Consider the following 23571-nt stretch of genomic DNA (forward strand, 5'->3'; position numbering starts at 1 on the left):
GGTGACGGAGATCAAGTGGCTGCTACTTACGTCAATTTTAGCTTTCTCTTAGGGTACCTGACAGAAGCTCACCTCCACACATATAAACGAGACAACAGCAGCTGACAGAAGCCCAAATAATACCCTGCATCTTGGCTACACCCAGGCCCACCACATGAGCCCCCAGTCCATGACACGACCATCTCCACAAGCCCAGAGGAGCGCAGGGCCATGGAAGCAGATGGGAGCGCAAATTCAGGACTCAGAGAAAGGACACCCTGTCCCAGGACAGCCTCAGTACCAGTGTCCAGGTGTGAAACCAAACAACCTAGTCAACACCAAGGCACACTTTGGACTGAGGGGGGTTGCCTTCTTGCACTATAACTGAATCAGAGAATTGGTTGGGTTGGAAAAGATTTTAAGATCATTGAGTCCAACCACTAACCTAACACTGCCAGATCCTTCACTAAACTATGTTCCTAAGAACCACACCTACATGTCACATTACAAACAAAAAAAGTAACTGAAATAAAAGAAAAATCCACTCTTCCAGGCAATGACACAGCTCTCATGTAATTTCAGTCTCTGAAATGTAAAAGTAATATCTGAAAATACTATTTTCAAGTAAGTCTACAGGGGTACCCCACTGGGCTTCAAGGAGATGAGTGAACACAGGCCTGTCTGTGATTCCATCTGCAAGACTGAACAGCAGCCCCCAATCCTAATTTAAGTCATGGCACAACCCTTAGTGACAGCTCTCCTGGCAAAAAGACAGTCACACCACCTTTCCACCTTCCTTCGTCTTCAACCAACCAGTTATTCTTCACTGACTGCAGTTCACCTGGAAACCCTGTGGCTTTGTGGCTCTTGCACATTTCAGTGGGCATTTCTGTCTGCATTAGCAGTACTGTGAATGTACCAATCATGCTGTAGTATTTTTGTGGGATCCTCTGAGTGACCCAAATTTCTCACCGTGGCTGAGCAGCCTCACTGCTGGCCAAGTACTGTGAAGGTTCATCAGGGTTACCAATTGCTCACTGAAGCTCAAGAACATATGGATACCTTTTTGAATCAGCAGAGTGTAAAAATTACTGAGGACACAAAACAGCATTCCTACTTATAATGTAGAAAATATCTAAAACAAAAAAGTAATTATACAACATAACAAGTGGTCTTGTTTCTGACAATCTTGCTGTTATCTCAGTGGAGATTGCCCTGAATCTCTGTTCCTAAAGGCCAAGTCCTCCAGTTTCACTAGTCATCAATTCGGTGTCAAAAGAAACCTCAATGTGCAGGGGCTAACATTAGTGTCCCTGACTGAACAGTCTCTTAACCTCTGCAGTCAAAAAGCCACTAGATTCCTCCTAAGCTGTTCATCCCCAGCCCAGACTTTGCACCTCCTGTAGAATAGCATAGTACTGAACATTATATTATAGAATAGACATTATGGGATGCAGCAGAAAAGCATAGGACTCTTACTATTACATATTCAAGAGTGCAAACAAATGTGAGGAAAGGGAGGAACCAGGTAACTTGGAGAATAACAGGTACAGGAAAACAGAGGAGTATGAGGATAAGAGGGACACTTAGATGTAAATAGTAGGCTGGTTGCTACCCTTGCCCAGCCATGCCCAACTGGCACATTCTCTTTTTACTCAACTCTATTCCTTCCTCTTTTCTTGCTTTCTACTCAGCGCTCATGTGTTTGGAAGTCTAAGTACAAGCAATTGTAGTCAAATCACAAGTCAGAGGGGGGAGCCTGCTTGTCTGTGATGGCTGCACCTGCCTGGAGAGACCAGAGCGAGTATACCACGGGTTGATGCGACTGTCCATGCTGCCAGCAACATGGTACAAGTGTGCAAAGGAGTGTCTGATTCCGAATAAAGACCAAGGCACACAAGACAGCAAGTGGCCCGGGAGCCGAGACAGTATGCAAGTCACTAAGGGTGATGATACCACGGGAAGAAATGGCTACTGGAGGGATCAGCCTGGCTGACACAGACTGCTGCCATGTGTATGTACTTATGGGTAAGACAGCTGGAGTACTGGCGATGGGGTGCAGACTGGGGGAGTCGTGGCTACCTCTGTACATATACATTACCTCTGTATCTCTGAGACAAAGACCACAGAATGAGCTACTGGGAAACTAGGGAATCACAGCCAGTTCAGTATGCAGGCACACATGGGTGAGGAAGGCAGTTTCTATAGGCCAACAGAAGCAGGGATACAGCCTCAGGGGTTTGCATTTCCAGGTACAAGCTATTCAGGAGACTGAGGTCTAGGGATAGTGACTGTGCAGATTCAGTGTCTGGAACCAGCTGCCAATGGGATCCACACTGCCCATAGATAAGCAAAGACAATGCACCAGGGTAATCCCACGCTGCTCAGAGACAGTATGAACATGAGGCACCCACTGGTGCTGCATCTGTCCAGTTGCTTTATATGACCACTGTGCAATGTGTAACTCCACACACATATGCTGTTCAAATGTATCCTAGTGTTTGTCTAGTGGGAAGTCATTCACTACTGAATACACAGAGAACCATTAACCAGCATCAGCCTAAGCTTCCTCTCAGTCTGCTGGATCCAAACTAATCTCTCTCATTTTTTAAGTGCTGTGTCCCACACCATTCACGGATTCAAATTTGGAGACCACAGTCTGGATTAACTGAAGACTAAATAGGTCAAAAATGTGATTCTATGGTGACTCTTGGTTTGTTTTATCTTGCCCAGAAGTCAGTACCAAGGATTATGTTCTGGGTCCTGTACTGTTTCAGACTCCTGCCAGTCACATGGAAGAGCAGAGAGAGGCCCCTCTGTTGTTAGGTTTTTAGACACTGAACTGGGAGGGAGCAATAAAGCCTGCAGCTCACAGAGGTCTACTGAAGCTGGGGAAGTGGCTGGCAGAAGATTAGTGAGATTCACTAAGGACAAATGCAAAGTCCTGCCCTGGGAAGACAGTGCGTCTGGCAGTAACACAGACTCAGGACAGACTGGCTGCAGCAAAGCTCTGCAATGAAGGACCTGAAGCCCTGGCAGACAGTGAGCTGTGCATAAGCAAGCAGTGCACCGTGGCAGCAAACCAGGCTATATGAGTAGAAGCACAGGCAAGATAAGTGATTTTTCCTCTCTGTTCAGCACTGCACACAATTTGGACCACTGTGCCAAACCTCAACAACTTGGTACAAACTCAGAGAGCGATCAAGACGGTTAGGGGCTACAGCACACACTCCACAGTGCAGCTGAGGGTGCTCTGTTTGTTCACTGTAGACAAGAGACTAGTAACAACAGTCCCATATCTTTCCACGACAGAAACCACTGACAGGATGGAACAAAGTTCTCTTCTGAGGTGCACAGTAGAAGAACTGATAGACAGTGCTCCTAGGTTAAAACAAGAAAGGTCCAGACCGGATGTTAATGTTGTCTACACTGCCTACTGGGAGTGTGTGCTTAAAGGAAATAACTGTTCAACCATGCCTTGACTTTGCCTTATGACAAACGGTAACAGAAAAACTAACTGCAGAGGCCCACAAAAACAAGAGATATGTAATGAATGATACTATGGACAACTGGAGTCTTACCCAATCCCTGACATGCTTGCTTAGTACCGTTTATACACATTATGGCATTATCTAGATATGTGCTACAAGGTCAGAACAATAACCTAATATCTGAGTAAATACATGCCGTGATATTTAATGGAAATCCTATGTTTTTACTACAGAAGATCATGTGGAACATTGCTACATATGTTGTAATTTCTAAACACCTTCCTTGTCTTGATTATCACCTGTATCTAACGCTCAACTACTGTAACTTTTTAAGGGTAAAAGCATGCTGCAGTAAGAGAAAACAAAAAAAAATCTCTGCTATTAAAATGATAATATAGATATTATAGATTTTTTTCATAGATAACACGGCTTGTTTCCTACCTATCATACTTCACACCAATTTTTGATTCCAACTGCCTCCTCCGGTTTCCTCTCCCTAAAAGCTCCTTCTTCTCTTGCCTGAGCTTATTGTCCTTGTGATCCAGAAGTTTCTGTCTGTCGAACAGTGCAGTCAAACGTGCATCCAAAGACTTTAAAGTATTACTGATGTCCTGAAATAAAAGAACATGGACCACTAGCATTCTTACTGCATACCACACTAACATACGCAGGCTCTGCTTAATGCATGACAAATCGGCTAATAGTTCACAACATACACAGTTACTGAAATACATTTCTACCTGTCGTTGGTTTTCCAGCTGTCCTCTTTCCTCTGTATCCACTGAACTAGTGAGATACTGTGCCTCCTTCAAGCATATATTACTAGAGAGGTTTTGTTTTGTGTAAGAAGATACTTTAACAACGTATTTTTCTTCTGCTGTATACATTTGCCTCAGATTGGTTTCCTGTATGACCTAAGAAATACAGAAAAATATTAATGTGACAAAAGTATTACTTAAAGCAATACTTCTCAGAACAAGGAATAAGTGTGACTGATAAACAGTAGAAAAACTTCAGCTTATGCAGGACTTACTTATTAACAGCCTTTGCAAAAAGATGCTAAGTTTAATGCAGCATTACACTTGTAATTCAAACTGGTAAGCAAAGAACTGTTGAGATTCTGCTGGAGTGTATTACCATAACTAATTAAACTAATCTGACTATCAAGATATTACAGACATCAATAAAATTGTTAGCATTGGTACTGCATAGTGAACAAGGATTGTATTTGCTTTAGATATGTAACATGTTCCACAAGTATCCTCTGTAACAAAGAAACAAAGTAATCAAGAATTAATAGATGAAACCATAAAGTGAGCTGAAATTACTTAGTCAAGCAAATGCATCTGTAGGAAAAGAGAAGGTATAAACACACCAGAGCTGCTAGTTTTAAATGACTATATGTATACAGTGTACCAAAAAGGATACTATAAATAACCAAAGCTTTACCATACTCAAGATACATAAAAAGTGTCCACTAAAGCAGAAATGGCGAAAAGTCTCCATAGGATAAGTCACATTTGACTAAAAATGTTGTTCAGTTTATATATGCAGCATCAGCTATATTCTGTCAATTAGGTTTAGTGAATAATTAGGTTGATTAAATTTGTTAAAATGTCTTGCAATATGTTAGCCCATAATGAAGTGTTCCCAATTCTACAAGACAAACAAAAAGGACAAATAAAATTGCTAAAGCTATTTTTTGCATTCTCCATACCTACTTGCCAAACAACTTCCAAAATAAAACTCCACACCCAAGGTGCATTTATGTTTCTTCAGATACTTTACCCTTTCAATCATGTCTCTGGTCTTCTGTGTTCCTACAGGAACATTATGAACATGGTACTGGTTACAAAGATAACTCATCACGGGAGGAGGAGCATCAAATAACTCTCGTAAATATGAATAAAATCCGTATTGGCTGAAGAAGAGATAAAGAATGCATCACAAATCAATTTCAGCAGGTAAGCAAGGTGAAGTTACTGAAGGGTCAGAAATAAGTCCCACTAACCCAGAACTGAACCGGTGATAATTTGATTTGCATAAAAAATTCTAATATATAGCAACAAAACAAACCCACTGCATTTAAAACTATTTCTGAATACCATCAGATACATACTGTAATTCTTCAACAGGCCTCGAAGGTAAATTTTCAGCACATGATTCAGCAGGTGCACATACAGCATTCACTCTTAGTTTCTGACGATCACGCACCTATATTAGGATTATATTAGATTATTTGGTAAAGACCAGAAAAATACACCATGTACAAATAAAATATTAATTACTGATTCACAGAATCAGAATTATTTTCAATGGATGACCTCTGGAAGAACTTACAAATTCACTCCGGCTCAGAAATAACCAGGTTCTCTAAAAGAAAACTCTATTAATGTCCCTGAAAATATGCTAGAGAAAATAAAAGCAATCAAAGAAACCCAGAGCCAAGTGCTCAGTCTAAAGACCTAATCATATAAGTGAAGATCAGCTGAACTGGTTAAAGCAGCCTTGAGTTCCACAATCACACACGCAAGATAAGCCCCCAGAACGTCAGATATCACCACTACTGCTCAGGCATAAAAAAGTGGTTAGCTTCCGTGAAGAGTGGATGAGTCTTCAAAAATTACAGGACAGTTTGTCACTAAGTACACCACTGTGTTGACTGTAGTTGGGAAACACTGTGACAGTTTAATACCATATCTTCTGTTTTTTTCCTCTTGCATCTTCTGCCTGACTTTCAAAAGGAGCAGTCTTGTCACTGATTCAGGAGACAGCAGAATTATGAAAATACAAGCTTAATTTGGTGCTTGGACCACTGCATGTCACAAAAGATGCTTCCTGCCTCTTTAGTCAAAGGGCAGTGGCAAATTTTGGTACTAAATTCATAGATTTCTGCTCTAGCCATTTTCTTGTACACACTATTTTTGTACTTAAGTGATTACTGAGGGAAGGAAGTGGCGGAAGGAAGTGGCAGAAATCTAAAAAACTGTATCTTCTTAATATTCCTACATCCCTCCAGTTAGTCTAAGGAATCCTTAATTCTGAAGAAAATCTTTGAACACTTCACATTATCTACTTGTTATGATATAGATTTTTATCACTGTCATACACATTTACTCAGCAGACTCCCAAGTTCAGGGTTCCTACTTCAGTACTTAATAAAATTTTAAAATTGGTGCAAACTTGCCTCCACCAGAAATGTCTCCATATCTTCTTGACACTCAAAAACGAAAGCCCTCATGTCATTGGACGAAATGTGATTTTCAACGTATTTTGCATGTCTACTGTCTTTCATATTGATCTAATAAAGAAAGGCAATGAGCAAGTGATTTAATATAATTCAAGTTACCATCCCCAAAAACCACTTTAAACAGTCAAGATGATATCCACACCCTTATTTAATGAAAACATAAACTATGTCTTTAAAACTATGTTTCTTTGCCTTTTTTGCAACCAATTCTCTTGGGAGGAAACCTATGGTAAGGCACAGATCACTGTGCTTAATTTTTAGCCATCCATATCCTTTTTCAGCATTCCTGAAGTTATCACCATCTCGCACCATACCACCTCTCCCACTCCATCCTGACCTTACAATTGAAATCAACCCCATCTTATGTCTAATGACTCTGCTCCAGCATTAGTAAGGGTTTTTCAATTAGCAACAGAAAACACCACACCCCTTAAGCTGAAGTGCCTTTGAATTCCTAAGAAAAAAGCCCCAAAAACTTAAAATGGATGAAGCTTTCCAAATCTGAATGAAATGTTAATGTGTTTTTCCAGCTAAATTTCATTAGTAATTAAACTATATCACCACTTAGTAATTAAACATTATGTCATTAATTAAATTAAACAATTATGTCATTCTAGTAGTAATTAAACATTATGTCATTCTACATGAAACACAAAGGCAAAATTACACAGAACTACAAAATTTAATAATCTCAAGTTGGCAAAAGGCTGGGTACAGTTAACAGCAATTTGAAAGCTGGAATTTTTAAGTTCACGAGACTAATTTACATGATACCAAAGTATACTGGTTTTGGCTGAGGCAGAGTTAATTTTCTCCACAGTGGCCAGACTGGGGCTGTGTTTTGGGCTTGTGCTGAACAGAGGGTTCATTATACAGAGAAGGTTGTTATTTCTGAGCACAGGCTATACAGTTCCAAGGCCTTTTCTACTCTTCATGCTGCCAGGTAGAATAGGGGTAAATGGGAGACTGGGAAGAAACAGAGCCAGAACAGGTGACCCCAAACTGACAAAAGGGATATTCCAGATCATCATCATACTAAGTATATAATGTGAGACAAGGGAGAAGGAAGGGGGTACACTTGGAGTGATGGCTTCCCAAATGTCACAGTTTAGGAATAGTATTTTTCAATTCAGATGGCCCACTAAAACCATGCCACTGCTTGCTCCCCATGTCCCCTCCCAGCCTCCTGCTCCAGCAGGATGGAGTTGAAAACTGGAAGCAAAAAAGGTAAAAATCATGGGTTGACATAAGAATAATTTACTGGAAACAGCAATAAGATATGAAAGCAACCAGTAACTGCAGAAATTTTAATAATAACAGGGGTAAAACTAACAATTTATACCCCCAGCAAATGCTGACTGCCCACTGTGACTTCTCCCAGCCTGAAAGGGATGCCATTCTCAAAAGCAAGAGTCCCTTTTCCACACTCACCCCCATGGAACAAATTAGGGTTTGGCCACACCCTCTCAGCCACACAACCTCTCAAGCATTACCAAAATTTAACCCTGTCCTTGACCAAAGATAAGACACCAAGTCATTCTTGTGCATGATGGAGCCCTGCTCTCCTGGAAATGGCTGAGGACCTGTCTGTCCATGGAAATTAATTCCTTGCTTTGCTTTCCTCATGTGCAGGGCTTTTGCTTTCCCTATTAAATTGTCATTACCTCACATTATGAGCTGTCTAAGCTTTTACTCTTCTGATTCTCTGCCCAATTCTGCAGATGGGGCAGTGAGTGAGCAGCTGCCTGGGGCTTGACTGATGGCTGGGGTTACACCTCAACACAGAGAAAACAAATCCACACATCAACTAATGTCACAGAGGTTAATGAGGCCCTAAGTAAAAGTAAAGCTATCCTTATTGAAGCATTTATAAAATTATCTTGATGTGGTCTTTCAGGGAGAAATCAAAGTTCTGGTAGTAACAAGAAATGCTTGGGATTCTATTCTAAACAAAAGTAATTTTGAGCAGTCCTAGTACACGTACCAAGTGTAAGAATTTGTATATAAATATTGCAATATACTAATTTAAATTGTAACAATACATTACTAAGCAAGTTTGCAATTCTGAAAAGAAGTGCAACTGGAGATCTTTATCCTCTTCACATTACATGGAGCATATATTGCACGAGGTACAATGCACTAAAAAAAGTAATATCCTTTTTGAAAACTTAGCCCGGCTATTTCTAGATCATACAGCAGCTACCAAACCAAACAACAAAACAAAACTAGCAATTGATTTCTGTGTCTCTAGATGGCTGAGTAGAGCAAACAAAAAAAACACTCAGAGATCACACAGGGAAATAACCACAGCTGAGCAGGCTGTGCTGTAAGGGGAGATGCTCAATTGGCAACTACCACTGTTTTTTTAAGCAGCAACTAAGAACTACTTAAGTAGCAAGATTGGATAATAACTGTTTGCACCACAGAGGAAGCCTGCAACAGGCATCTTCTTATGGAGGAAAGGAACCATCCACCTTACTCGATTACTACATTGCCTATGGAATGGAATTCTGATTATGAATATCCTTCATGTACTTGGCATTACATTCCAAGACGTGTCTCAAAAGTCTTCCAGTCTTGAAGCCTTGCAAGACATACATAACCTAACTGTTAGAGTGGTATGCAAGTAAATCTTCTTACTTCAAGCATCATGGGTTCACACGTTTTTTTTTTAAACTTGTCTCTGTTGTTTCTTAGCCACATAAGAGCAGAATGCGTGTCTCGGAATCTCATTTTAAGGTTCTCTTCCTTCATATGCATTATATTGTTAAGTTGTCCAAGGCGATCACTTATTCCTGTAATTTAAGGTAGTTTGTTAAACAGAGTCAACAGCAAGTACACATTATAGCCAGCATTTTCTGGTATCTAGTGACTACACTCCTCCAAAACTAAGTTTGTAAGTGAATGGTAAGAACTAAGTTTCTCTTTCCAGAATTGCGATGCTGCTACTTCTGAAGAAATCTTTAAAACTATAAAAGCTTAAAATCTAAAACAAAATTAAAATTAAAAACTTATCCAAAGAATAACAAAATATGGTAAGCATAGTAAAATATAGGAATTTAGCCCTGAAAGTGTTTTTTCAAGAACTGTTCTACCTTTGTACTTAAAAACAAAAACAACCCCAGAGGAAAGAGACAGTAGGACTAATAATGTGAAATATCTGTGCTATTTCATGCTAGAAAAAAACAAAACGTGTGACAATAGACTGTGTATGAAAGCATCTGCTATTCAGAAGAAACAGAGATCAAAACCCGAGAATTTTGTGCTATTCAAGATAAAATATTTAGTCTTCTTCCCCAGGTCACCTGGACTCCCTACCTCAGTTTCTTCTTGGATTCCATGAATCTTGGATTGCTGAACAGGTATGTGCAAATGAGCAATTTTCACTAAGGAATATGTATACAACACCCTCACTACCTGTCAAGCTTCAATTTTTAAATTTAATTTCATTTCTTAGAAAGGACCAATTGCAAATCCCAGACTAATGTAAAGAAACTCTGGAATTAAGGCTGCCTGAAGTTCATCTAAGAAGGACAACTACAGTATCAGCAGCTAATATACTACATATAATATATGAAGTAGCTAAAATACTGCCTCTTCAAAGCAAATTGCTTTCTCCATCAGGTTTGGGATAGCTTTTCACAACCTGCTAAATACAGACCTTCCTTTTTAACAAAAAAATCCCCCAAACCACCAAACTGCCAAAGGAGTCTCCTTACCCACACACCAGAAATACTGATTCTTTGAAGGACAGTTTTAAGTTCAATTGTTAATTTTGCATTTTCTTGTTAGATTTTGAAAGTGGTTGTTAATTTTAATAAAGCTGTTAAGAAGAAAGAGGACTGCCTTACATGTAAGCCAACTCTACAAGGCTTGAAGTAAACACCTTGAATTATTTCACTACAGCAGGACAAGGAGATTCTGTACAGCCAGATTTATTAAAATGGTAAAATAAATTGACAAAGAAAAACCTTAAGTAACTTACTTTTCTCTTCCCGCTCATGGTTGGTTTTTTCTGCTCTTAGATCACTGATATCATTATCAATATTTGCCTTCTCTTCTTGTAATTTTTTCAGCTCAGTATTAACAGCATCAATTTGTGGCTGAAGATTCTCACCAACTGCCATCACATCCAGCTCATTCTGCCACTCCTCTATTATTTTTTGAGTTTGGTATATTTTCTTCTGCCTGTTCGTTTCTTCATCTTTTTTCATTCTGAATGCTTGATTAATTTCTTCAATCTAGAAATTTTGAGTATTTCCAACAAGAAATGAAGTTTGGTGTACAGAACCTACAACAAATACCCAGGATACCTGTGCAACTGCTGTTAAATGCTGACATAACCATGCACCCAAACCCCAAGAGTCTGTTACAGTTCCAACAGCACTATGACACAGTTCCAACAGCACTACGGCAGCTGAAGAACATAAGCAAAAAATACAATCAAGCCTATAAATCAATTTTGGAAGTTTCCTTTCCACAAAAGAAGAACCTTAAAGGTTAATAAACTGATTAACAGTTGCTTAATACATCTGAAATTTAGTCTATGATTAAGTAAAATCTATAGCCCAAACTCAACTTCCAAGTTTTGACTTTGCCATCCTTATACATTTAATTTACTATACATGTCTTGACCAAGTGCTTAGATGAGACTGTTTCACATCCTTGCAAGGATGTTTCCTTTACAAGATGCAAGATGTATATCCTTAAAAGCAATAATCTCAGCCTCTCACACTATAAAGGCTGTAGCTTTTCATGGAAAGCCCATCACAAACAGCATGTGTGTATACGTCTCTGTCTATTGATATATATACACACACACACATATTAGGCAACATAATTTATGCAGTATACACCTCTCTCTTAGTAATTCCTGTTTGACTGACAGAGTTCTAAAGATGCACGATGTACTGGAGGGAGTGAAGAGTGCAAGACCTTGCAGCATCTTCACAGAAATGTGTCCCTCTGCTAACAGAAGAGCAGACAAAAAAACCCAAAAACAAACACCAAGAAAAGTCAGACAGCAAGACTCTTACCTGTTTATCTTTCATCTCCAAAGCATCTTGTTTCTCTTTACATTTCTGGGAAATATTTCTGATTTCAGCAGTCTGCATACAGCAAGATATTTAAATTTATAGTCATAAATTCAGTTATATTTGTAAAAAGTAGTCAGATTTTGAATAACATCTTGTATACACATAACTAAGTATTTACTCCCCATTTTACTACTGACAAAGCTGTACTCACCCATTTTTTCTTAACTGTATCTGTAGCATGTATAATTTCAGCAGTTTGTGAAGACTTGCATAATAGCATTTGTACTGTACCGTTCACAACCACCCAGCTATAGGTCTGCAAATTTTGTCATGACATATAGAGGAAGCTCCTAATCTGAAATTAAAATACCTCCAACCTTGAATTCAATACAAATATTACATTCACATGCCTACAAGTATAAAATGTTCTTGCCCCTTTCTCCAAATCAATTTTGCAAAGAAAGGCCATACTAAAGGGCAAGCAAGGCTTAAGCGCCTAGGCACAGGATGGCCAAACCGGGTTTTGTCCAAGTCATCCTACCACTGAAATGCATTCTGGTAGAGCTAGATCCTACAAAACTGAGCTTGACAACTTGTTGGGTCATGTGCAGGCATCCATGTGCAGGCATCACAGCAGGATCTCTGCTCCTTCTCTATCCTTAGCTTCTATAAAATGGAAGAACAACACAGGTTGGAGGGAATTTCTTGTCATCACCCAGTTCCATCCTTTCTCAGAACATGTTTTAATAGGTCCAGTTGCCCAGACACTCACACAACTGAGTTCTGAACATAGGGGAAATACACTGTCCTTTCTCTGAAAACTCAATTCCTCCCTCCCTAACCCTCAAGGCTGAAGTACTCTGAGGAGAATACTGGAACACTGCAGAAGGATGGAAAGACTGCAAGTAAATTCCAGTGCAGACATGGAAACAAGACAGCACTCTCAGCAGAAGAAACATCTTCCTACGAAAAGTCATAATGAAAACACCAAGGGGCATCAAAAATGGAGAAAATAAAACTATGCAGAATTTTTTTCCCTACCACAACCTCAAAAAAACCCAAAAATTTTAAGACCCATACAGACAGTTTGCATAAATCCAACGCAGAAGAAATACCTCTGGGTCTTGCAGTTGACTGCTATGAAGTACTGATTCTGTGATGCTCTTTCCAAAGAGTTCAAGGAGGCAGTCTGAAGAGGAAGCTCTCTCCAGGAAACTGATGCACAATGTTCACAAAACAGGTCTGAAGACTCTCAAAATTAGGGTACTACTAAGGAACTGGAATTCTGTTTTTCATTTACCATTGTATTTTCAGTTTTATGTTTCTAGATAGACCTACCTACAGAACAGACAAACAGCTAGCTTTATGATTTTCATTGCACAACCAAAAAAGACTGTTTTACACCATTAAATATTGCTTAAAAACTGCATCACACAGTTAACTCTGTTCAAATGCCTTTAAAGAGCCTGAAGAAACTGTTCTGAAAATACACCATTTCAAACTTGTCCTATAAAATGGGTCCATTTCTTTCTTCCACATTCTACATGATACAACTCAAACCACCAAGTGTCACTAAAAATTTTTATTCTAATCCAGAAACTGAAAGGGTTTTAACACAAAGAGACAGGAGAAAAAGTCATGCGATGTCTGGGTATATTCATTAATATAATTCCCAGATTCACTCCACCTTTCCTTGCTTTCAGCTCCTTCCAGACAAAACTACAACTTCCACAGTGGGCTGTTTGCCAACAAACTTCAAGAAAGACAAAATGAAGATACGGTAATTTCTGCTCTCACATGTCAAGAGAAAGATCTCAAGAAGCAGTCAGAATTAAAGTCATTTGATAATGGATATAAGCATGGAGCAAAGGATTTGAAGAGAATTATATTCCCTACAGGTCTCTGTATCCAGAATAGAGCAGACTCAAATATTAAACTGCTTTCCCTTAATGCCAAATCGAAATTAATCAACTCTTGCCGGTTTACAGAATATCTACCTGTGAAATTCTTGCCAAATGCCTGCATTTGTACAAAGACAGAATTGTAAGTTACAAAAAAATTCAAGCAGTCCATGAAAAGGTATGGAACTAATCATGACATAGCAGCTTAAGCCATTTTAAGCTACTTAAGTCTTGTACTTTCATATTATATCAACAATATCTCCTGACAGTGCAACCAGCACTGATTCTCCTTCCCAAGGACATTTCAACAGCCCAACTCTGCAAGTATGTGTGAGGGAAATCGACTTCAGCAGCTGAAAAAAAGGTCCTGTCACAAAAGTTCAGTAAGCAGCAATACATCTCTCAGATCTTCTTAACTTGCCTGGTATCTTGCACATAGCTCATGCCATAACCACATATCTAATACACTTCCTTACGTTTTTTTCCGCAATTCTGGACTCTAAGCTCAAGACAAAATAATAACCATTCAATTTAGACTTGAACAGATCATTTAACATCAGAAAAAAACAGGTTTGGAAGAGTCTTAGAATAATAACTATATACAGAATAGTATTAGTTATGAACAAAATATAAAATTGTAACTCATCACTGGAAAGCTGTATTAGAGTATCTTAGTAAGTATTCTATAAATTACTTATTTCCAATTTATCCCCTTTTCCTCTTCCTGTATTTTTGGCTATTGGAATACTGAAGAACAAATGTACCTAGTCCAATTTCCAGACATAAATTAAGCAACACTTCAGCACACAGTTAGCCTTTTGAATATACAGTATACGAAAGCTTTACTCAACAAGTTTAGATTGAAAAGAAAAATATGATGACCCAAGAGTATAAACGAACCATCTGGAACGTTCTCTCAGGTTTTCTTCCACTGTTTGTAGGAAGTGCCTATGCTGAGCAAGTTTCCCGCAAATTAAAACTAAAATTATCACTGTTTGTCCTAGGTTTCTCATAGAAACAAAGTACAACCTTTAACAAAAAAGATTACTTTTATATGAATACAGCCCAATACCTCCAGGAACTGTGGTACCAATGATTACGTAGAACTGTTGCCAGTTTCAAAAAGACACAGTAGCTTGATACATACAAATAAAACCTACAGGATAAGACCAAGCAGTGAGAACAAAGTTTAGAAATTCACAGGCATGAAGGCACTATTGCATTAGGAAAATTAACTCAAATTTTCCAGATGTTAACTTTTCTCTAAGGAAGTACACTTACCTTTAAACAACAAAAACCTTCAAAACAAAAAGCCCAGACCAAAAAAAGGCAACTGCAGTAAGACTGCAACATTTTGGAGCATGCAGGTATTTTGCCTCACAGTATAATAAACTCTTGCAATACACTAGAACACAAAACGTAAATACTTTTATCAAAGAATTTTCTTATAATTATGAGGTACTTGAGTACTTCCTAATGTTGGTGTACTGTTTATCACAACAAAAACAACAATGTTGTGAACAACAATCTGAAGGAGTTTTGTCTGGTCTTTCCGGTCAGGTTTTGGGTTTGTTTTTTGTTTGGGACAAGGGTATGTGTTTGTTTTTTTTTTTGTTGTTGTTGTTTTTGTTTGTTTGGTTTTTTGTTGGGTTTTTTTTGTTTGTTTGTTTTGTTGGTTTTTTTGGGTTTTTTTGAGGAAGCACATGACTAGTTTATTAGCTTACAATGTATTAAATGCCACTGAAGTTTCAGACCCACATTCTACAAGATGCTTCAAGGCAGCAATGCTCTACAGGTGCTACAAGTCTCTCCACACCAACTCCTCTAAGCAGGTCACTTACCTTCAAACAGAACTCACTGCAGCAAACAAACATTCTCATGTGATCATTTAACTTTGGTTATCCACTACAAATTTGTGCAGCTTACACACACAATGCCTTCTGCAGTCTGAATAGTAAATACTATTCAAAATCATGCAGGAAATTACAGTACTCTTATTTTTCGTATGGAAATAATATTTTTCCATGAACCCAGGAAGAGCAGCTGTTCAAAAAACTTACATAAACTGTAACATATAAGTAGGTTTACCATTAAATTCCCTTATGCATAAAAATATTCACAACTGATGGAAGATTACTGTCTAATTTAAAAAATCAAGTCCTCCTTATGCAATTATGTTCAATATTAGAGGAATGCTTTTAGGCCAGTAAAGTTGTAATTTACCTTAAATAAACTACAGTTTAAGAAGATAAGAGGAGTGAACACCCCACAAACCCAAACCACAGAACAGATGAAAACAGGCATCTAATTCAATGGTAGGACTTAACTTGGGGAAACTATTAACATCATATCCCAGCAGATTTTTAATGTACAATTAAGAAAAATTTAAGATTTGCTTTTACAAAACCAAGGGCAGACTGAAGAACTGCTACTAAAAGTTTAGTAAGGAACATATTCCTTGAACAGACACGGAAAATGCACTGAGAACTAAGGGCACAAGTGCTTCAGGAAAATTTCTGCTGAAACATCATTATGACACACTAGGAAAAAAGAGGTTATTACATTACATTTTAAACAGCTGAACACAAAGCACCTTAAATATTACCTATGCTAAACAACAACTTCAATACCTACAACATCTCTTGTTTGTACATCCAGATTGTTTAAATTTTCTTCAGCTTCTTGGATTCTTCTTGTCCATGGGGCCTGCATTTCTTTCAGACTCTTCAATTCTTTCTTAGCTTGGTTTCGGCATCGTTTCACTTCTTCATGCTGTTCACGAACATTTTCATATTCCTTGAAGGAGTTGAAACAATAAAAAAGAATTAAAAAATTGCTGCATTCTACTGCAGTGTTTTATACCATCCAAAGATTTTATTTAACTGCTCATGAGTTTTAGAAAAATATCTCTTTCAGAAACTAGTATCAGAGTAACTATGTAATTAATACTGTTACTAGTTCAAATGACAAAGAATTGTAGGGATCATTCTGTCCCCAGTGAACAAGGATGCATTATTAATACTTCTTAAATAATATGCAATTCAAGTAGCAGAAGAAACAACCCATTTGTCTGCAATTACCTTGTCTCCAAGCTCATCTGAGATGTTGGAAAAAACTCCTTAGCCCCTCTCTATTCATAGTGTGAGACTACTTACGCAGAAGTCCAAAAGCTAAGGAGCAAATAACCACAGACAATTTCAGGAGAAAGAAAAGGAAAGGAGCTGAACAGATCATCAGAGCAATTAACAGACACCACTGCTGAAGTAAACCAAGAGGATAGAGTGGAACACACTTTTGGAAAACAAAAACTCCACCACACACCAAAAACACCAAAGCCATTGCTATCTAGAAGTTTAACTCAAAATAAATTCATGAGAGAAAAGAGATGGTAAGCAGCAGGGTGACCAAAAACCTCCACTACAAGAAGATGGGAATTTTGTAGATAAAGTAGTTTAAGCTGAAGGAGTCATTATTAGTGATTTTACTCTGTGTGTGTTACACTCTCTGGAAAGAAAAAATATTAACAAAGGAACAAAAAGAAGGGGAACCTCTCCCCAGCCCCTCCAAAATAAAAAATAAAGAGAACAACACATGCCATGACTATGATGGGTTCATGAGAAAAAAATAAGATGTTCAGAGGTCCAGCGAGAGGAGTAGATTCATGTATGGAGAGGGACAGAGGAAGGGAAGGCTGTTTGATTTTGTATGTACCAAAAAAGCCTCTAATTCAGAACATAAGCTCGGTTTATTCTAAGCCCTGGAGGTTAATATTACAATAGTAACAGTAATAGTAATAATAATAATGTCACATAAAGACCACCTGGAAGCTACTTTTAACAGGTGAATTGGCTTTATCTGCTAATTTTTTTAGCAGTTTCAGTTACTTAACTAACCTGATGCACCACAGATAAATCAACCCAGGCTACAAAATCCAAGGTCTTTCTTCACAGTATCTTTTTCATAAAGTCAGAAAGTATTTGATGAAAGCTGCTGTAATTCTGTGGACTACAGTCAGTAGGCACTGTTACAAAGTTACAGAGATAAAGAGATTCTATTTTCACTTACATGAAAGCTTAAAATTTAGCTCTGCTCTAAATAAGGCATTTTATTTCAAGATTAAAGCACACACATACAATTACATTTCAGATTCCACAGATATGAAGTACAGCCAAGTTCTACAGAACTCTCATTACATGATTTTACACAGCAAATCCTTTTAATAATTCAAGAAAATCTGACCTAACCAAAAAAACAGAGATCTTGTTTATCTGTACTCAAGTAACTTTGATGCTTCTAATCATGCACTCCACTAAAGACCTGCAGAACTTCCAATGCATTTCAGCTTTCTCAAGAGATATTTGCATCTTAAAACAATGTTTTTCTTAAATGTAAATGTGAGAGGAGGAAAAGAACACATTTTGAAACTACAGGACATGACTCCAGGACCTATGGAATTCTATGGAACTTAAAAAGTATATGTTCAAAAAGTTATTAGACATAGATGTATGTGAAAATGGTGTATAATTCTCCACATATAGAAGCAGTTGTCACTGTCTAGAAAAAAAAAATTGCTTGACAAAAAATGTTCCTCAGGTGAAACGCAGTAGAGTCTTCAGAATTAAAATGCATTTCAACAGTGATCAGAACATGAACAAGCTCATCACCAGACTTCCTCTTTTCTTCTATGATTAATAACCAGTCTAATGTCATATTTAAGTTATCATATTTCCAGGCTGTCTCTCTATTTCACAACATCATGCAGTGTTTATACATCTGCTTTCCAGCTGACTTGAAAGATCAGGCGTAGCTACTCTGCTTTGTTACAAAGGTAAATTCAACGGTAGCTGCATTTAGTCTTCAAGTTGAAATCTGCATTCTGGGGAGGATGGAGCAAATTAAATATCCACAAAAGGAAGAATAAACTCCCATACTCTTCTGAACTTCAGTAAACCCCATCTTAAAACACAAAAACACCAATCTTAGGACTAATGTCCTGGATTGACAAGCAAATTGTATTCTATTTGCCATCTGTATGGCATCTGTCTTCTGTTAAGTGGGCAGTTTTCCTTATCTCTTCCACAACCACTCCTCCCTCCAGGGAGACATCTGCTGATAACAGGCTATGGAATGTCACTGCATGACTGATAAGAACTACAGCATCCCATTGGGAGATGCCCACCCAGAGGGAGGAGCCAAGCATTCCTACCTGGACATAATCTTGAGTCCTGGAACACCAGCTGGGCTTCTCCACTGGATTTCCCAGAGGAACAGCTGCCTCTTCCACTGGATCTTCAGAGGAAGACTACACCCTTCTACAGGATCCCTGCTCCAACACAACCACACCTGACACTCCAGGAGGGCTGCAGCCACAATTCCAACCGGACTGCTACCAGTACCCTGCCCAACAGGGTGTCAGGTTGTGTTCCGACTCTGTCAGTGTTGTTTCGATTTACTGCACTGTTTATCTTTTTATTTTCATTCCTATTAAAGAACTGTTATTTCCTGCTCCCATTTTTTTTTTTTTCCCCGAGAGTCCCTTAATTTAAAATGTATAGCAATTTGGAGGGGGGGGAGGTGGTGTCACATTTTCCATTTCAGGGGAGGTTCCTGCCTTCCTTAGCAGACACCTGTCTTTCCAAACCTAGACAACTAAACAGTGCTAGGTCAAAACAACAAAAAACCCCCATGCTCTTGTAGTTCTTCTCTGAGAAAGTGCTCGGTGTTTTGCAATGCAAGAGAATACCAAAAATTCTGTCACTGTTTAACAAACCACAAAACAGCCACAGAATGTGAAATTTTATTACAGCCCGTAATTCAGATATCCTCTTCCTAGTAAAACAATTACATCAATGCCCTTTGATTTCAAATGTAAATTAAGTACATGAAAGATCTCGTGTTAAAATCTATTAGCACTTCCCTATAGCCACTGCTCTTAAGTGCTCTCTCCAGGTTCTCTTTTCCCTGAATCTAATATACACTATTGATTCTGTACTGTCAATCAGAACTCCAGCAAGATGTCAAAGCACACTGTTGTTTCTATAGATTCAGTGGCCAAAAAGTTACAGTTATTTCTAATTTCACAGTCTTAGAGAAAACAGGTTAAGTGAGAGAAATACTGGAAATTAAACTTACCACCCACGGCCTTTTCCTCTCAAGCATCTCTATTAAGTCTACATGGCGCTTGCACTCATGGTATCTTTCAACATCTTGCTTGTACCTTTCAACCCTCTGCTTCATTTTCTCCAATGAGGTGGTTTTTTCTCTGCACAAGTTCTGTAATATATATTTTCAGATTTTACAGTGTCTAAACAGTTCCCAGAAAATAGTCTACATGTCACCTGCACATTAAAGCAGAAATTTAACATCAGAGGAGACATTTTAGTACAGCAGTAACTAGAGGGGAATCATCCAAAACGACAGGAACAGGAGAACAAAGGATTAAAAGAATGGCCTGTATGGCTAAGGACAGCCATCATTCCCAGAACACTGATCCTTTTACTTTTCATCTCGCTCTTTGTTTCCAAGCAAGTGAGCAACACTAAAGCAAAAAACCATGCTTGTTCATAAGCTAATGATTTACAGAAGACATAAACAATTTGTCTAGGAAAGTTGTTGCCAGTCAAAAATCCCAGAGAACAAAGGAGTACTTGACATCCCTCATCTTTTGGGTCTAGACCATTTGCACATGTCTTCGTATTTACAAGCATGCGAGTGTCAGAGTGAATGAGTTCTGAGAGAAGATGAGCGTTATTCGGTAAAATCAACTTACCACAGACTTTGTAAATAAATACCACTCTCTAATTCTATTACATGTCAGGGTAAAATTTATTTCACTTTTCCTACATTCACTGCTGTCTAACATATGCATTTACCTCTAGCTCTCTTTCCTTTTCTCTGAAATTTTTCAGTTCACAATGAAACTGGTACATTTCCGGAGAACCAATGGACTTTTCAGTGGCTTCGAGCAACTCAGTCTTACTCAGTTTTGTAAATTCTCCAACTTTGTCCTAGGAAATTTTAAAAAGTTATAAAAAATAAAGGATTAGCTAGAACAGTGCAATACACTAACAGTGGATTTATACACTGAAACATACTTCTCACAAACATCACCTGACTTACAGTTCTATAAATAGCTAAATAGCTCTGTCATAATTAATGACCATCTCATGAGGTAGCCACCAAACCTTCCAGAGCATTTGTTCTCAGGCTGCTGAAGCAGCCTTGTAGTATAAATCTTTTGCAGTATAAATACTATGACTAACTCAAAAGCTAAGCCACTAGAAATCATTATAAAAGCTCGCAGCCGAGGCTTTATTTTATTTATATATAAAAACAGAAGTATTTCTGTTGAAGGCAGAAGAGCTCAAAACTGAGACTGATGCAAGAAGTGGGCTTGCTGTTGATACACTGGGAGAGAACAAATAAACCAGAACTATAAACACTGTAATATTGACTGAACTGACATTTACATACTAAAGAGAACATTTCTTTTAAAAAACAATGGAATTTTACCAGAGTATGCTGTAAGTTGCAAACAAATACTGTACATAAGTGAAAGTGAAGCATACACCACCTGGCATATTTTTATTTCTGCAGTATTAGCTTTCTAAACTTTAATGCTCTTCTGCATGTCTTCTTGAATTCAACAATAACCCTATGTCTAGGCTCTGATAAGGTTTCCTGTCACTACCATTCCTGATGATCCACATGAACTGGGAAGGAACCTGTCACAACTTCAAGGTGCAGTGTGAAGCAACTTAGCTCTCTACACAGGAATCCTGACCTGCTTGAACATGCATTCAAATACAGAAACTGCCAGTAGTATTTTTTAATCTCTCTTCTTTAAGACTTATTTTCCATTAGGATGATTTTACTCTTACATAATTCAATCCTACACATCTTTCAGCCCTATGCTCAACAAACTGCTGACATTACCAGAAAAGCTCTATTAGCAAGTGCTGCTACTTGAGCATGAAGATTGGGAACATCAGCATCTTTCCTTTCAGAGTGAAAAGGTACCAAACTGTCTGATTAGTGAGCTTTAAAGGTCACACAGCTCCTCTTTTCTTTCACCACAACACCAGCATGGCTGCCTTACCCTTCTTGTTCTTTGTGCTGTCCCACTGAACTAGGTAAAGTGCTGCTAAAGCTAACTAGCAACAAAATCTACTCAAAGCACAGCACTCCATCCACACCCACCCTCTTTCAAAATTAATTCATACCTGAGGAAGAAATTGGCACAAATTGTCCACCTGGATGTTTAAGTCTGCAATTTTTTCTTCTACTGTTCTCAGGGTTGCTGGTTTTCCATTGATAAACCACACTGATGCGTTGTTCACCACATATATTTCACGTGTGATGATAATATTGTCTGGTGACTTAAACCTGATTAATAGCAAGAAGTACTTACATTTTCAAGAAAACCTGAAAAGTGTTACACTTTCAAAGGTTACCCAGTGTCAAAGTATTGTTACAATTTACAGATATTTAATCTAAATTAACTGGACAGTAGCATCAGATTCTCATTTTCATGATTCAGAAAACATCCAGTACTTCACTGATGAACTAAATTTACATGGCAAACATCAAGAATATCTGCAAATCTTAACTTGGAAGTTACTTACATAAATGAGATGCTCATGCTGAATGTATTAAATACTTAAAAGTTGTTACAAATATGAACAGTTTCTATAAAAGCATAATCTGTGTGACATTTAATAAGTTTTAAAATTGGTGTGAAGGAGGTACAGTACATCTTTAAGTATTAGTATACAGAAATACCTCAGTAAACTACAAATATTCAGTACAAGAAAAAAATAATATACAACACAAAAAGATACTTATTTATTTTCATTCTCTGCTTTTAAAAGCCACAGAAGATGCATTAGTTTTCATTTCATTTTCTAGCTCCATACCTATTTTCAAAAATTTAGTCTGGTTAAGATGCAGCAACAACAACTAAGGCCAACTCCTGGAATTTTGATTTACTATTTTGATTTAAAAATTGTCTAGTGCCTGTTAAGCACACTATTAAGGATGGAGAATATAGACTTGTAGAGTGGCCTCAGGACATTCAAGAATGGAGTTCAGTGCAGAAGCGAGTACCCATCTGCTGCTCATATTTGGACTAAACACCATAGGGATACAATCCTGTTTCTTGATTACAGAACTATTACTTCCTGCATCACCTCATTTTAATTTATGAGACTTCCTTCTAAAGACCTACAAAGCCATGCTCCTTTCCTTCATTAAAATAACATTATTTTACTACCATAACTTGGGTTTTACTACATTTCAAGTGCCAAATTCAAAAAAGGCAATACATGCCTACAGAACTTCAATTTTTAGTTCCAGCCAAAAAAGCAATCTTCCGCATCATTGGTCTCCCATCCTATATATTGTATTTAAACATTTTCTACCAATCAGACAAAGGAATCAACTACACTGCAACCATGACATGCTAGGTCTAATGAGCTATGAAATGCTAAATCTTCACACATTGCAAGATTCTTTCCAGAATTTCAAGTAACACTGGAATATATTTATGTTAAAACAACCACACAATCTACCTGAAAGACATCCTATCTCCTGAACATATTGCCTGGCCAATCTCTAAAGAAGGTCTTACTTGATCACTCCCACAATAACAAAAATGGACAGACAAAAATTTTTCCAAGGCCTGATGTGGTATTTTTTTTTCCTCAATAAAATTTTCTTTTTAGACAATCTGATCAGGGCGGCCAATTGTTATACAAATTAACACAGACTATGAATCAGTTGACTATCTCTATTTTCTCCTCCATTCAGGCCAACAGACCAGGCTAAGGCTTATTAAAATCACCTGTGCCATAGCATCCACAAAAAAAGATGCATGTAGTATTGCCCTGTGCAGAAGCTACTAATGGAATTTTAAG

At 38.0% G+C, this 23571-nt stretch overlaps 1 protein-coding gene across 1 annotated transcript in view; it reads right to left on the reverse strand.

The window, feature by feature from the left end:
• SMC5 (structural maintenance of chromosomes 5) overlaps window positions 1-23571 on the reverse strand; it is a 41006-nt gene that overhangs the window by 14188 nt on the left and 3247 nt on the right. The window contains exons 4-15 of the mRNA XM_064405351.1: window positions 21880-22042; window positions 20530-20664; window positions 19790-19930; window positions 16292-16453; window positions 11757-11828; window positions 10706-10961; window positions 9361-9515; window positions 6658-6771; window positions 5590-5684; window positions 5259-5391; window positions 4211-4384; window positions 3912-4081 (exon numbers count right to left, since the gene is read on the reverse strand). Coding sequence (XP_064261421.1) covers window positions 3912-4081; window positions 4211-4384; window positions 5259-5391; window positions 5590-5684; window positions 6658-6771; window positions 9361-9515; window positions 10706-10961; window positions 11757-11828; window positions 16292-16453; window positions 19790-19930; window positions 20530-20664; window positions 21880-22042 — 1770 coding nt within the window. The remainder of the gene's footprint in view (window positions 1-3911; window positions 4082-4210; window positions 4385-5258; window positions 5392-5589; window positions 5685-6657; window positions 6772-9360; window positions 9516-10705; window positions 10962-11756; window positions 11829-16291; window positions 16454-19789; window positions 19931-20529; window positions 20665-21879; window positions 22043-23571) is intronic.

This window comes from Passer domesticus, chromosome Z (genome assembly GCF_036417665.1).
Source record: "Passer domesticus isolate bPasDom1 chromosome Z, bPasDom1.hap1, whole genome shotgun sequence".
NCBI classification, from domain to species: domain Eukaryota; kingdom Metazoa; phylum Chordata; class Aves; order Passeriformes; family Passeridae; genus Passer; species Passer domesticus.